Source organism: Hippopotamus amphibius, chromosome 7 (genome assembly GCF_030028045.1).
Source record: "Hippopotamus amphibius kiboko isolate mHipAmp2 chromosome 7, mHipAmp2.hap2, whole genome shotgun sequence".
NCBI lineage: Eukaryota > Metazoa > Chordata > Mammalia > Artiodactyla > Hippopotamidae > Hippopotamus > Hippopotamus amphibius.
The window spans coordinates 18,433,136-18,446,860 of NC_080192.1; the positions used below are offsets into that span (position 1 = coordinate 18,433,136).

Sequence of the window (13,725 nt, forward strand, 5' to 3'; positions counted from 1 at the left end):
TTATATCTGCAACCTACCTCAGATAAATATCTGAATTCCCCAGCAAGTATTTATAATTGATACTCCTGCTAATTTTATTGTACAAAGGACTGAACATAAAACACTTTCTAGAAATCCATGGAAAGTACATACCTCTAGCAAAGATCTGAACTTGCTGTATCTTGGTCGTAGCATTGTCATTATGGTTTGCTGCAAAGAGACATTTTGCTTAAAATTCAGTTAAAAAAAAAATAAGGTGGTTTAGGAAATAGATGCTCTAACATGGGAACACTGATGACAGAGATAACATATAAGTGTGGACAGTTATAAAAGGACCTGATCAACCCCAACACATTATAATAGAGTTTCCTGCCATTATTTAAACAGTAGTTCAGATATGCATGCTCTGAAATAGCCTTTGACCATCATCAACTACATCAGAGGGAATGAATTTTATCACAGAGAGGACTGCCCTCCTCCACAAAGCACGAGGGATGGGTTTTTACGACAGTTGGTCTGAGCTGTCAGGTGTGGCCCTGAAAAAGGTCACAAAATCAACATCTTTCCTACACCTACTGCATGCCTTTCTTTCTCTCTGCAGAGGTGCCCAGAGTTCTACAAAAACCAGAAATTATCCCATTTTCCCTACGGTTGGGGTCCTAGTACAAGCACGTAGTGCTGACATGCATTTTCTCCTTGGGCGTGACTCTCCAGGGAACAAAGGAAGGTGGATTTGAGTTGACATCACTTTTATTTGAAATATCTCACCTCAGTGTTGCTTTGAAATGTGGGTGCCACCTTGTCCATGGCTCTGTCAAGGATGTGCAGGAGCCCGTTGGAAGCAATTATGTTCCCCTGTATAATTTTTACCTTCCTTTTGCCTCCATAGAGTTTAAGCTTTAGTTGATTATTCTAAAACACCAAGGAAAAATAAAACGAAATCAATGTGCGTCCTTGGAAAACTGAGCACTGAATTAGAAGAAGTCTTGAATCCTTGGCTTCTGCCATTTATTGGCCGTGTGATCTTGGATAAGTGACTTAACCTAAAATGAGGATGATGGTATCTGCCTAGTTGAGTTCACAGGTCTTTCGTTAAGATCAAATGAGATAACATACGAACTCATTCCTGACTATCAGTGACTGCTAAATGAGAATAAGGTATTATAAATCTCCCTCAGTGAGACAGCAAGCTACAACAAGGCCAAAGACTACTCAATTTGTTGTAAAGTCATCACCTGCTTTAGTGTTTTGTACAGAAAAGTCACACAATAAAAAATATTTGTTGAACGAATAAATGAATGTATGTCCTTGTGAGAAAGGAAGCCACATCTTCCTGTCTGTCCGTCCGTCTGTTCGTCTGACCGTCCATCCACCCACCTATCCCCACATACACGTGGTATAGCACACCTGGTTACGGATTCAGGCTTTGGGGTCCGGTGGACCTGCTTTGGAATCCTGGCTCTGGCCCTTGCTGTGTAACTTCAGTTTTCCCATTGGAAAAACCTTCACAGGGTTGCTGCAAGCCTTATATAACACAAGTATAGGTTTACCCCAGGACCTTGCACATAGTAAATTCTCATTAACCTATCAGCTATTGATATTTGGTGAAATGCAGCAGGATAGGTCATAACCACCACCCCTCCCACCACACACACACTCTGTTGATTGACCATGTGACCTTCAGCTCAGTAAAATCACAAAAAGAGTTATTTGTGAAGGAGGAGGGAGATATTTTCAAAACAAAGCAGAATGAACATCATTAAGAAAGATGGAATGCTGAGCTGGAGGGGATGGAGAAACCCCGACAATCTAAAACAAACAATCCATTTCCCTCAGTAAGATAAGTGCGGATCTGACTTTGTGCGGATGCTTCCAGGAAACAGGTTTACTGTAAAGGTTCTCCTTCCTGCTGGCAGCTGAATGATGGTTGCCTTGAAAACTCATTTAGACCGGAGCAAAATCATTTTACAGTTCCCTTTCTGTAACAGGCCACCCCCTCCTACCTGACCCTTTCTGGTGTTGCTGTCTACCTTTTTTTGTTTTTTTTTTTTTTACTATGTAGGGAAGTGCTCTGACAAACAAGGAATGAGGAAAGAAGTTCTTCGTAACCTTTCACGACCCCCAGACACTAAGAGACAGCTGGCTGTGGCCATTGACTCAGGGGACAGTTTCGTTCTGGGACTGAAGCTCGGAGAGACCCTTACCTTATCACCACTGATTTCCCCTGGCTTTCCGGTCAACGTATAGAACGTGTCTGTGTTATTCATCTGCTCGGTGCTCATCTGCCCAGCAATTATATGGAGTTTCACAAAGTACTGAGCAGCTTCGGTATCCAGCAAAAGCTCTTTTACCTGAGAAAAGAAAGCTGATTCCTTCAGTCTCTACTGCAGTTTGAAGGAGAAAATGAGGTTAGTGATTCAGGCTACGACTAGTTAGCATCAAAGTGAGTGTGCCCGGACCTGAGTTTGGGCTCTTTCAGATACAGATGACTTTCCCAGAGCAAAGCTGCCCCAGGCCAGGCCTTAAAGGGAGCAGAAATTTGGGGACTGAAAAGGGATGCATGGTATGCTCTCAACCCATGGAGGGGCAGGGGTGCTCTAGCACGGAACCAGACATTGTTGGGAGAGCATAGCACTGGGGCCAAGAGGACCAAGGTGCGTGACAGGTACCAAGGGGTCAGTCATCTTGAGCCCAGGAAGCAGTTGGGAATGAAATGTGAAGTTGTGTGAAAAGACCCAGTAGAGTGGACTGATGGAGCTTTTGAATAGCAAAAGGAAGATTTTCAAATTCCACTGGACCAAATCGATGTTCTGTCAATATTACACTGTCAACAACCACTCAGAGACCTTTTCTCAACTCTATGTAAATTCAATCTGAACATTAAACAAGAGGCCACATGCAAAGTGTCTAGCCCAGAGGCCTTCAATATTTCTCCTTCCCCACAGGAGAGATGTGAGTGCATCTCTGAAGATTAATGACAGATTTGTCTCAGACAGATGAATGGTGGTGGCATACTCGGAGGAGAGAGTCTGAAACTCACTGGGTGTTCATTGAAATCAGCACAAATTATGATCACAAAATATCCTGGGTTAAGATAAACCAATTTCACACAATTAACATGTCCATCATCTACATTACACCAAATCTAACGATTGCACCAATACTGTCACTATGGGACACCCCCACCAGGCACTACGGGTTTCATTCCCACTGGCTGACGTCATGAGACAGCAGCTGCTCACACTGAAGACAACAATCCTCTTCTAACTTCTCCTATTACTGTTACCATTTATGATGATTTTAAAGACACAAATACCTAGCTGGTACGTTAATTTAATTCTTTCCGTGGGAGGTGAGCAGTTTTGTATTATGCAAATCTTATTTATCTTGTGACTACAGCTGAGAACCCTTAGTGACTACACTTGAGGGGCAATGACCGTAAGGGGGTATTGGGGAGTCATGTAGGGAGCTGGAAATGGTCTTGCTAGATACATGGACGTGCACTTTGTGACAGTTCATTGACTTGTGCACTTACAATTTGTATACTACCCCGTAAGGATGTTCTATTTTGCTCAAAGAAGTTTACAAAAACATTGCCATCCTTATCATCAGTAAGTTTAATTTTAATGGGGTTCCCCACTTTAAATAAATAGGGTACTATCTACTAAGGTTTTTTTTGCTTGTTTCTTTTTGCCTTAGCCCCTATTTATAAAACAAGGTTATTTAAAATACTTACATTGAATCCTTTTAATCCCTTGTCTGTGGGCAACAGCACAGTAAATGGTCCCAGGTTACTCAGTGGCCAAGCATAGGCTTTGTCTTAGGAGTCGAAATACACAAAGAAAGAAAACACCAAATGGGTCAGTGGCACATGAAGAGTAAAATCAGGCAATGCTCCTTGTGGTCCACTTAGACCCTCTGACTCCCAAGCTTCTCTGTTCTAATTGGTATTATGCAGGCCCTAGGTGAACTGGGAAGCTAAGAATGTGAGGCTCCCAAGTATTCCTCGCAACTGTGTGATTTTCCCTGCAGCCACAGTCTTGGCTCAAAGATACCCTGGGATGAGAGGTTCCATGAGGGTCATGTGACAAAATCCTCAGACAACCCCTGCCCCCGTGCCCAAATTTCTGAGCTGTTGCCATCTCTGTGAGTAAAGATGCAGCCCTTGCTCCACTCAGGGCCAGCTCAGAAGAGCCTCATTCTTGGTTTAATGCCTTGTTGTTGCCATTGTGAAATGCTCAGTACTTTTTGAACAAAGAACCCTGCCTTTTCATTTTGCACTGGGCTCTACAAATTTTATAGCTGGTCCTGTTTTCATGCCCCTGGGGAGGTTGGGACAGCAGGATGGGCTCTGTGCTCTCATACAGGAGGCAATGTGTCCCAGCATCTCATAACCAGGCAGGTGACAGGGTGACTGGACTTTGTCCAGGGAAATGTCTCAGGGTCCAGTCTGTAAAGGACACTGTCACCCTTGTCTGCTCTCATTGACATTCTAAGAGTGTGTAGAGGAAGGCGGGAGAGCCCTGAGGCCTGCTGGTAATGCCTGACTCTCTGTGGCATGTTTTGCAAAGAGCAGGTTGCTTGTGCAGGATGCATGTTAAGTTTTATGCTGAGAACACAGCACTGACCCGTGCAGAACACTTCCTTCTCTGCCTGTGCTCTTTCTGGGAAATCATGCTTGCTGACTGGTCAATTCTAGAGGCTGATATTTTAAGGATTCTGTTGATTGCTCAAGACTATGTTTTATTTTCTATTGACTGGCAAAATTTGTGCTTTATTGAAAATCTCGTCTAACACTGTGATCGGCTATATTTCATTCTTACGGGAGTATGGGCTAATGACCTCTGGAGGGTGTTTGGAAATGCAGGAGGGTATTCTAGGCTGTCACCCTGCCTGGGGGCTGAAAGAGAATGTGTCACTATAGACTGTTAGTGGTTGGGGGGCCAAGGATGCTAAACACCCAGCAATGTGTGAGATGGTTGGTCACACATCGTCAAGACTCTGCCCCACATTCAAACAGCATCTCCACTGAGGAGCATGGATACTGCCTCCCAGTACTACCTGCCAACATTGTTTCCCATCTGGAGGACCCATAAGGTTAAGGGAAAGAGGAGGGTCTCCATCCTCACATCAGTAGCTGCCTGTCTCACTGTGGTTGCAGACCTGTTAATCAATGGTGACCCCAGGACCTTGTCTTCAGCTGTTGCATTGCTGGATCTCTTGGCACTAACTCCTGTCTCCTTGGAAGAGCTGCCTGTCCTTTTCCTCCCACTTGCCCTTCCTATAAAGGGCTGATCCCGATAGGCAAGACTTGCCTGTCCTGCACACCCCTTTCTGAGTGACTGTGTGTCCTGCAGATGTCCTTGCCCATCAGAGGGCTGCCCTTTCTGTGGAAAAATGCGCCCATGGCCACGTACCCAGGAGCGAGATGAAGGAGGTCAGCCTTCCTTGCCATTTTCCTCTGGGTTCAGTGTTTAATTCTCGGAGTCGCTCCATGATGTTTCCATAACACCTTGAGCCATCGCCTACGTAACCTTTCCGGCAAGTGCATCTATAGAGAGGGTGAAAACACACGTTCAGGGTCTCAAAGCCATGGGTGGTTGAGATCATACAGTCCAAACCCTTCGCTGTGCAGATGGGGAAGGTGATGCCCAGAGTGGGCCAGAGACAAGGCCAGGAGAGTGGGACAAACACAGACTAGCATTCCTAGTACACTGGCTGACATACAGCAGTCCCGCAAGAAATGGATGTTTAATAAATTATGTGTCTACGTAAACACTAGATATCTTTGTATGTTCTTTGTCTCAGTATTTTTTCAAAGTATGAGCAAGAGCCCACGCACATCAGAAGCACTAGGAGTACTTACTATAAAAATAGAGTCTAGGTCCCTCCTGCAGAATCACGAAATAAGCTGCTGAAGCCAGCTTCAGGTAAAGAGTAAGAGCTGTGGATCTGCTTGGAAGACTCTTCCCCTCCCCTTCCTTCCTGAGATCTCTGCTCAGCCAGCCCTTCCTGGGGATCCTTCCTTGATTTTCCATCCCCTTCACCCCTCCCTTGGTAGATCGTGTCCCCCTTAGTGTGCCATGTAGCTCTTTTCTGCAACACTAGTCCCAGTTGTAATTTTATCCCAACCTGAGTTGTTATTTAAGATCTGCTTCCCCATCTAATCTGAGAAAAGAAAGAGGACAAGGGCTATGTGTCTTTATTCACTCTTGTGACCCCAAGATCTAGTACAGGGCTTGGTCCATAGTAGGTGTTTAATTATAGTTGTAAAATAAGTAGTAATTGAATTTAAAAATATGTAAACAATGAAAGTCACAGAATTTTATATGATAGTTTAGGTTCACAAAAGAGAAATGGAGTTAAAGATGCAGTGAAGGTTGCACTAGTAGTAGTGTGCTGGTAGATGCTAAACACCCAGCTCTCCAGGGGAAAAAAATAGCCCTGGTTTGCAGCATTTGCCAGTTTCCACGGTTCATACTCCCCCCTTGCCCAATCGCAAACTACCGTGACACTAACCAGCCGGCAGACTCCTGAAAATTTAATCATCAGCTCTTGTGACTCAGTAAGCCCTGGCTCTAGCAAACCACTACTGCCTAGCAAAGACTGGTTGAGAGCTGGCTGAAATTGGAAAGGTGCTTAGGAAGGTGACATTCACCCGGATCTTGGAGTTAACTGAGGAACTAAACGGGAGACAGGGGAAGAACATGTCAGAGACGAGAGATGCAGGGAGGCTGTGGGCATGCATACCACAGATGTGACTCACGTTGAGCAGAGGATTCCAAAGAAGAATTATACACGCGCTAGTTCAGTTGTGTTTCTAAATCGGTCCATGGCACACAGATATATCTTCAAGTTTGCTGAACAAACATTTCTGAGTCTTATCACCCCTTGTTTGGATTGCTGCACTGACTCCCTAACTCGTCTTTCTGTCCTTAGTTTTCCTCCTGTCAAATTAGTCTTTCGTACAAGCCCTGAGTGCCTGTCCCAAAGGGAAATCTGGCATCTGTGTGCTTAACCCTCTCAGGAACTCCCTTTGTCTACAGGATACAGTGCAAGCACTTAGCGTGTGTGCAAGGCTTCAAGGTGTTAGGTGGGGGGTTTTTCTTATGTCTCCTTCATGATGTTCATGCAAATTCCAGCAAAACCAAATTGCATTCTTTTTTTTAAAGACTTATACCCTTCTCAGGCTGTGTCCTGCCAGGAGTACTTTCTCTCTCCTCATGGTTCAAGTGTGACCTAGGCAGCTGTACCTGACCTCCTGACTCTCTCCCGACAGAAGCACTCTGTCGGTACCTCCATTACAACCCTTCCCACCAAAATGACCTCTTCAGGTGTTTCCCCCTCTGCTAGCTGGGAAGCTCTCCTAGAACCTGGATCCCACCTTATTTCTCTCCCTTGTATTCCAGCACCTGGGACAGTGCCTCACTGTCGAACTGATTATTTTCTAAGTACCTACTTAATTCTAGAAACTGAGCTAGGCAAGAGGGCTATAAAGATGATAACAACAGACACCTTGCTCTTTTAGAATCTCACATGCTGGAGATGAACCTGAAAACAAATCGTTATGGCAACAGGATAAGGTTACTTAACATCTCTCAGTCCCAGTTTCCTCACCTATGAAATGAGTTTACTAATGCCTTTAGGGCTGTTAATAGATGAGACCATGCATGCAAAACAGCTGGCCCAGTGATGGACATGTGGAAAAAGCTCAGTACTGGCAGATGATGATAGTGATGGAGATGGTGGTGATAATGACACTAATGAGGAGAGGCTGGGATGCAGCAGGACAAGTCCAGAAACAGATGACTTAAGTTCCACAGGAGGCGCCATGATAGAAGACTGAGTAGGATGTGATGGGGCCTGGAGGCAGAAGTGAGTAATCCTGCCTGGAGAAATATGGAATGGGTTCTAGGAGAAAGCATGTGAGCTAATTTGAGAAGGATGCATGTGCGATTCCCAGCTAGACAAACGATTGGGAGATCATTTACTGATTGTGCCTGAGGGGCTTTTATAGAGTAGTTGTTCTCAACCAGGGACAGTTGTGCCCCCCAGGGGATATCTGGCAGTGTCTGGAGACATTTTTGGTCATCACGCCTGGGGTGAAGGTGCTACTGGCATCTAGTGGATAGAGGTGAAGGACGCTGCCCAGCATCCCGCAATGCACAGGACAGTACCAAGGACAAAGAGGTACCCGGTCCCAAAGGTCAATAGTGCTGAGGCTGAGAAACCTCGTTATGAGGAATCACTAAGGTAGATCTAACCATGAAACAATAGCTTATTTAACACATTCAAATGACAGTTTCCTACTTAAACATGAACTTCCCCTGTAGATCCTGTGCTTCAAGATGGTGAATTTAAGGCGGCAAAGGGGGAGACTGGCAACTCCTGGAAGTGATACAACAAACAGTCACCGTTGGAAATCAATCCTGCTGTGAGTTTCATCTGAAGGTAATAGGAAGACAAGTCACTTTTATAAGTTACTTTTTATGTTTCTAAAAGTTTCCTAAGTTGTTCTGAGGCCAATGATCTGCTTTGTGTAAAGAGACTTGACTTATCTATCCTAAGGATGGCAGGAGAATTATATTTTAATGGCCTCTGTGCTGAATGGAATGTATGAGACATAAATATTTTTTAAATTTTTATTTAAAGTCTTGGTCCGAAGTCTGAGACTTTACGAGATCATCTTCTGACTCAGCTGGGCACATTCACAGCATTGCCTCTTTACTGGGTGTAAAGGTCCTACCTGCTGTTCCAAGGCTTTAAAAACACCCACAAACCATTTGTATTTTATGTGATGAGACGGAATTAGTTATATTTAATGCTGCATGAAATTTAGTTAAATTATAAGGAGTCTCAAAAGTTCAGAGTGGTAAATATTATAATAGAAGTATTCCAGGGCACTCTGGGATCCCAGAGGGAGAGGCACCTGAATGGACTGGGAAGACAGAGGAGGCATCAGAGAGGTGAAGATACTCGAGCTGACACTGAAGGATCAGTGTGTTAGTCGGACTCGGAGGAGGTGGGAGGGAAGGACGGTCTAAGCAGGAGAGATATCAGGGTATGTCTGAAGAACAATAAATAGTTCAGTAGCACTGCTGATGACAGTGGTGGAGGTAATTCTGGCCCATGCACACCCTCTGCAAATAGCCATCCTTGGCTACACCCTAGGTGGGGGGAACGGTCCCAGAAAGAGCCCCTGCAAACCCCAGAAGCTGGTTTGGAGCCCTGTGAGCAGACAATGATGAAGTTTTGGGTACTTGAGTGTGGTCCATGACGTGGGTTCTTCTGGCTCTAGAAGATCATGGCCCCTTCTTCCTTCAGACTCCTTGCCCTGGTGTAGTCAGTGAAGGGTCAGAACAGGGTCCTCTAAACTGCAGTGCCCAGGGCAGGGGCCCCTCCCTGTTGCCCAGGTCTGAGGGTCACACTGCGGGGGACACACCTGGAGGTGGCTGAGTTGGGGTTTGAACCTGGGTGCGTCTGAGGAAGCCCACGCTCTCGCCACGTGGTGCCGAGGCACCGTGTTGCTTTGGACCGGATTCTTGGGAAGATGGTTCACACCAAAGGACCCTAACCTGCACATGGCTCATATAAACATTGTCATTCGTGTCACGAGCGTCTCCAGAGCAGAGTCTCCAGGTTCCAGTGCTGTCTCCTGTACGCTTGTACAGTTGGGCTGGAAACTACGCTTTTCCAATATGCCTTCTTAGTCACTTCGAGGCTTTTCAGCTAAACAGACTCAAATAAGAGGGAAATGCCTTTCTCTTCTGTCGCCCCTTACTTCCCACCTCTGCTAAGTAAAAATGAAAAGGCACAGTTTTAACGGACAGGAAGTTATTGGTTCTTCTTAGTAATAATGAAAGTGGAGTGTAGAGTTTAAAGCAGGCTTATATACATTAACTTGTTAACGCTGCCCAGGGAACTAGCTCCACCTGTCGGGGAACTGTGGTTCCGAAAAGTCACGTGACTTGTCCACCGTCACCCCAGTGGTGAGTGGGGGAGCCCACACTGGAACCCACACTGGGTGGTCTTCTATGACTAATGCAGCTTCATTTTGAATATTCTGCATAGACTGACTGCCACGTCGGGGAGGCATAAACAAAGTAAACCCCTCTCCTGGGTGGACTAAATTACGGATGGCCCCATATTTTATCAGTGTCACTCAGCCAGCCTTTAACCTAGGCCTCTTCCCAGCTGAAAATAGTCAAGTTTTTTTGGGAGGTGTCGAGGAGGTTTGTGAGTGACACATAGACCCCTAAAATTGATGGTTAGTTCCATCGACATTCTAGACACAAGTTTTAATGCAACTTCTATTATTCTGATGTTCCAGTTTCATTTTTCTATTTTATCTTCTCAAACACAGAAAAAGGAAAGTGTTTAAGTGTTCTACTTGAGCTTTCTCAGAGGATGGTACAAAGTGTGTAAGCTGGCTGGTTCGGTTGTCAGCGTCAGAACCTGGGTTTCAGGAGAGGATGTGCCTGTCTGCATAGCTGTGTGGGTGCATAGCTGTGTGGGTACATGGTGTGTATGGAGTGATTTCTGTGTGCCAGCTTCCGTTCAGAGATTGATGAATGTAACCTTATTTAATGCTCATCACAGCCCTGGTTGGAGGCACAATTCTCCCCCTTTCATGACAGTGGAAATAGAAATCAGAGAGGTTTAGGGAAGCAGCAGAGCTGGGGCTTGAACCAAGGGGTTCTGACAGCCAAGCTCTTTCTGCTCCACCCACAGTGTGTACAGATTCCCTTATCTGCCCAGAGAGAACACGGTGATCATAAAACCTATCTGGGCAAATCCACACATTCAAGACCCACCCATAAGAGGAATGATAGAGGGGGCTCTGGAAGCACAGAAACTGTTTCCTGTCCACTATGGCTTCGAGCTCACTACAGCAGAACGGGTTCTTTGCAGGTGCTGGGGATGAAAAGAACCAAAAGTAGTACCGAGATGCAAACCTCTGTCTGGGAGTCAAAAGACTTGGGTTCCAGCCTTAGTTCACCCACTGATAAAAACATAACCCAGATGGAGAGGAGTTTCCAGAACATCCTCTCACGAATCTTCACAACAACTGTATGAAGAAGATGTCACTGTACTTGTCTTATACCTGGAGAAACTGAGGTCAGAGAGACTGTGTCACGTTCCCAAGGTCATGAATTTGAAAGATACCAGTGTGGAAACTCAAACCCAGGTCTTTAGACTCCGAATACCATCTTCCCACCAGGCAAGCTGCTTCTGCTTGGGAATTTTCATACACGTATTTTTACTCACAGTAAATCCTTTCTTTTGAAACGTGGAGCTCAGGAAACACCACTCGTGTGTATTCACTTTCCCCAGTTTTCACTTTCCCCTTGTTTTGCACCACTAATGAGCAACATTTCATAGATGAGGAAACAGGGATATACATTAGAGGTCAAACCCCTGTCATCACAACAGACGTGTGTTTTCCTAGTGGCTGTGGTTTCCTTCTCCCATGCTCTCATAACTTCCTACCATGTTTTCAGGCCAGGTCAATATTTCAGGGTGTTGTTACGGTCATTTTCAAGGAAACCATTGTTGAATGATTCATTGATTATACAAAGATGCACTGAGTCCCAACGATGCTCTTCGCATTGTGCTGTGTGGGGGTGGGGGTGGATGCAAGTCTGAATAAGACACATTTCCTGTCCTCCCAGGAAGTTGCAGCATTGACTGGCCACCACTTTCACCACTTGGAAAGATGCTGGTGGAACTGAAAAGACTTACTTGGTTTGGCCGGGTGCGATGGTGGTGCAGTTTGCGTCCCTGTGGCAGGGGTTGTTAGATTCACAGACGTCCGTCATGCTGCACCCCACTCCGGGGACAAAGTTGTGGTAATGTTCCTTACACGCACAGTGAGCCTTCGGCAGACGGGAAGAGAAAATCAAAGAGGGGTCTCGTTAGTCACGCAGGCTGACATTCTTCTGAAATGCCTATCTTTATTCTGCCATAAAAGCTGACTTGGGGTAGGTCTAAAGTGTGGGCTGAAATTAAAATCTGTCAGCATATCTAGGATTGGAAATCGTGCGTACATCTCATCTGTTTGGAAACTTGTACACCTTGTTTGTAATTCACCTTTTCAGCTCCCTGGTTGGCTAGTCCTGGGCCTCCGTGGCACCAAACTTCCGGCTTTTAGATTTAGATGAGTAGAGACTGACGGTCAGATGGGAGGTAGTACTTCTCTAGAATAGTGGTTTTTAACCAGGAGTCTCAATCCAAGGGACATTGGGCAGTGCTTGGAGACATTTTTGATTGTAACAACGGGACGGGGGGGGCAGGGACAGTGCCACAAGAGGCCAGGGATGCTGTTAAACATCTTACAATGCACAGGATGCTTCCTACAACAAAGAACTCTCAGGTCCAAAACGTTAACCGTGCTGAGGTGGAGGAAGCCTGTTCTGGAATAATGAATGCGCTGCTTCTGTGTGAACGATGGAGGGTTTCTAAGACTTGAAAATGTGCCTTGGGGCCCATTTTTTAAAGTGACAAAGTATATTTTTAATCTCACTCCCAAGGTTCTGGGGCCTTGGTTCACGATGTAACATGACTTTTCCCGTAAGGGAGGATGGGAGAGCAGCCCTTTGAACTTCTCGCGACCCTGCCTCAGACATTGGTAGCAGAAATGTTGTGTGGTATGCTCTTTTTCTCGGAGATGAGATTGGCTGGATTCTCTGCAGGGAACTCCAGGAGCATCCCCATGGGGTGCAGATTAGACTGCTGGGGACCCATCACTGGGTTTGGTCAGGCACTGATGCCTTTCCTTTCACCCAGGCAGCGGCAGCCTCCTGTACGGATGGAACCCCTCTACCCGACACCTGGCATGCAGTTGTGGCTGCAGTAGCCTCCCACGAAATATTCGGCAGGTGAATGAGATATTGGGGAAAGGGCTCTCTCATCTGGACTCTGCAGCAAAGGTCTCCTGACCAGGCTGAATTTTACCAGGCAAGGTCATGACGCGATTTAAAGAATCACATATGTCTCACTCCAGGGTATCTTCATTGCTCCCTACGAATTTGTCCGTGCTGCCTGATGTTTTATCAGCATTCATCTCTTTGGGACAGAGGTTTCTGGTCCTAAGAATCCTCTCTCACTTTGAAAAGACATTAGAGAGAATGGAGGAATGCATGCGAAAGTCAATTACTGTTTACCCAAGACTTGATTAACAGTTAACTTGTTAATCTAATTTGAGTTGTGTGTGTGTGTGTATATACTGTCAATCATCAAACAGGACTGGGGTGGAAGGGAGAGTGAAGTTTTGACTGGAGAGCTGGGATAGGGCGAGCTCAGAGGGTACATCAGGGCTCACTGGGGTTGGCCCCAAGCACACAGAGGTCTGTCTGGAAAGGAAGCCCAACGTAAGCATGGAAAGGGAGAACGGTGAAGGCACAGACGACAAATGATATGTACGGCACAGTTTTACCTCTGACGGGTGGTCCTACTTCTGTCTCGTCAATTTCAGCATCATTAGCTCACCTGTCCGGGCCCATCATATCTGCACACCGTGGACTCTGTAGAGCAGTTTCCAAAGTTAAACTGGCAGGGGTCCACTGGTAAGCACACCTGGCCGTCCCCCTGGTAGCCTTCTTGGCACGTGCAGCTGTGCCGATTTGGTCCCAGGTAGGTGCACTGAGCATGAGGGTGGCAGATATTTTGTGAACATGGATTGATGGCTGGAGAAGCAATGACAAAATAAGGCGGTTACCAGACTCAGGGAAGGAGAAGGAAAACCGA

General features: G+C 45.9%; 1 protein-coding gene across 1 annotated transcript in view; it reads right to left on the reverse strand.

The window, feature by feature from the left end:
- STAB2 (stabilin 2) overlaps positions 1–13,725 on the reverse strand; it is a 158,377-nt gene that overhangs the window by 100,250 nt on the left and 44,402 nt on the right. The window contains exons 8-14 of the mRNA XM_057742828.1: positions 13,468–13,664; positions 11,722–11,855; positions 5,397–5,530; positions 3,716–3,798; positions 2,184–2,330; positions 748–891; positions 133–189 (exon numbers count right to left, since the gene is read on the reverse strand). Of these exons, the coding sequence (XP_057598811.1) occupies positions 133–189; positions 748–891; positions 2,184–2,330; positions 3,716–3,798; positions 5,397–5,530; positions 11,722–11,855; positions 13,468–13,664 (896 nt within the window). The remainder of the gene's footprint in view (positions 1–132; positions 190–747; positions 892–2,183; positions 2,331–3,715; positions 3,799–5,396; positions 5,531–11,721; positions 11,856–13,467; positions 13,665–13,725) is intronic.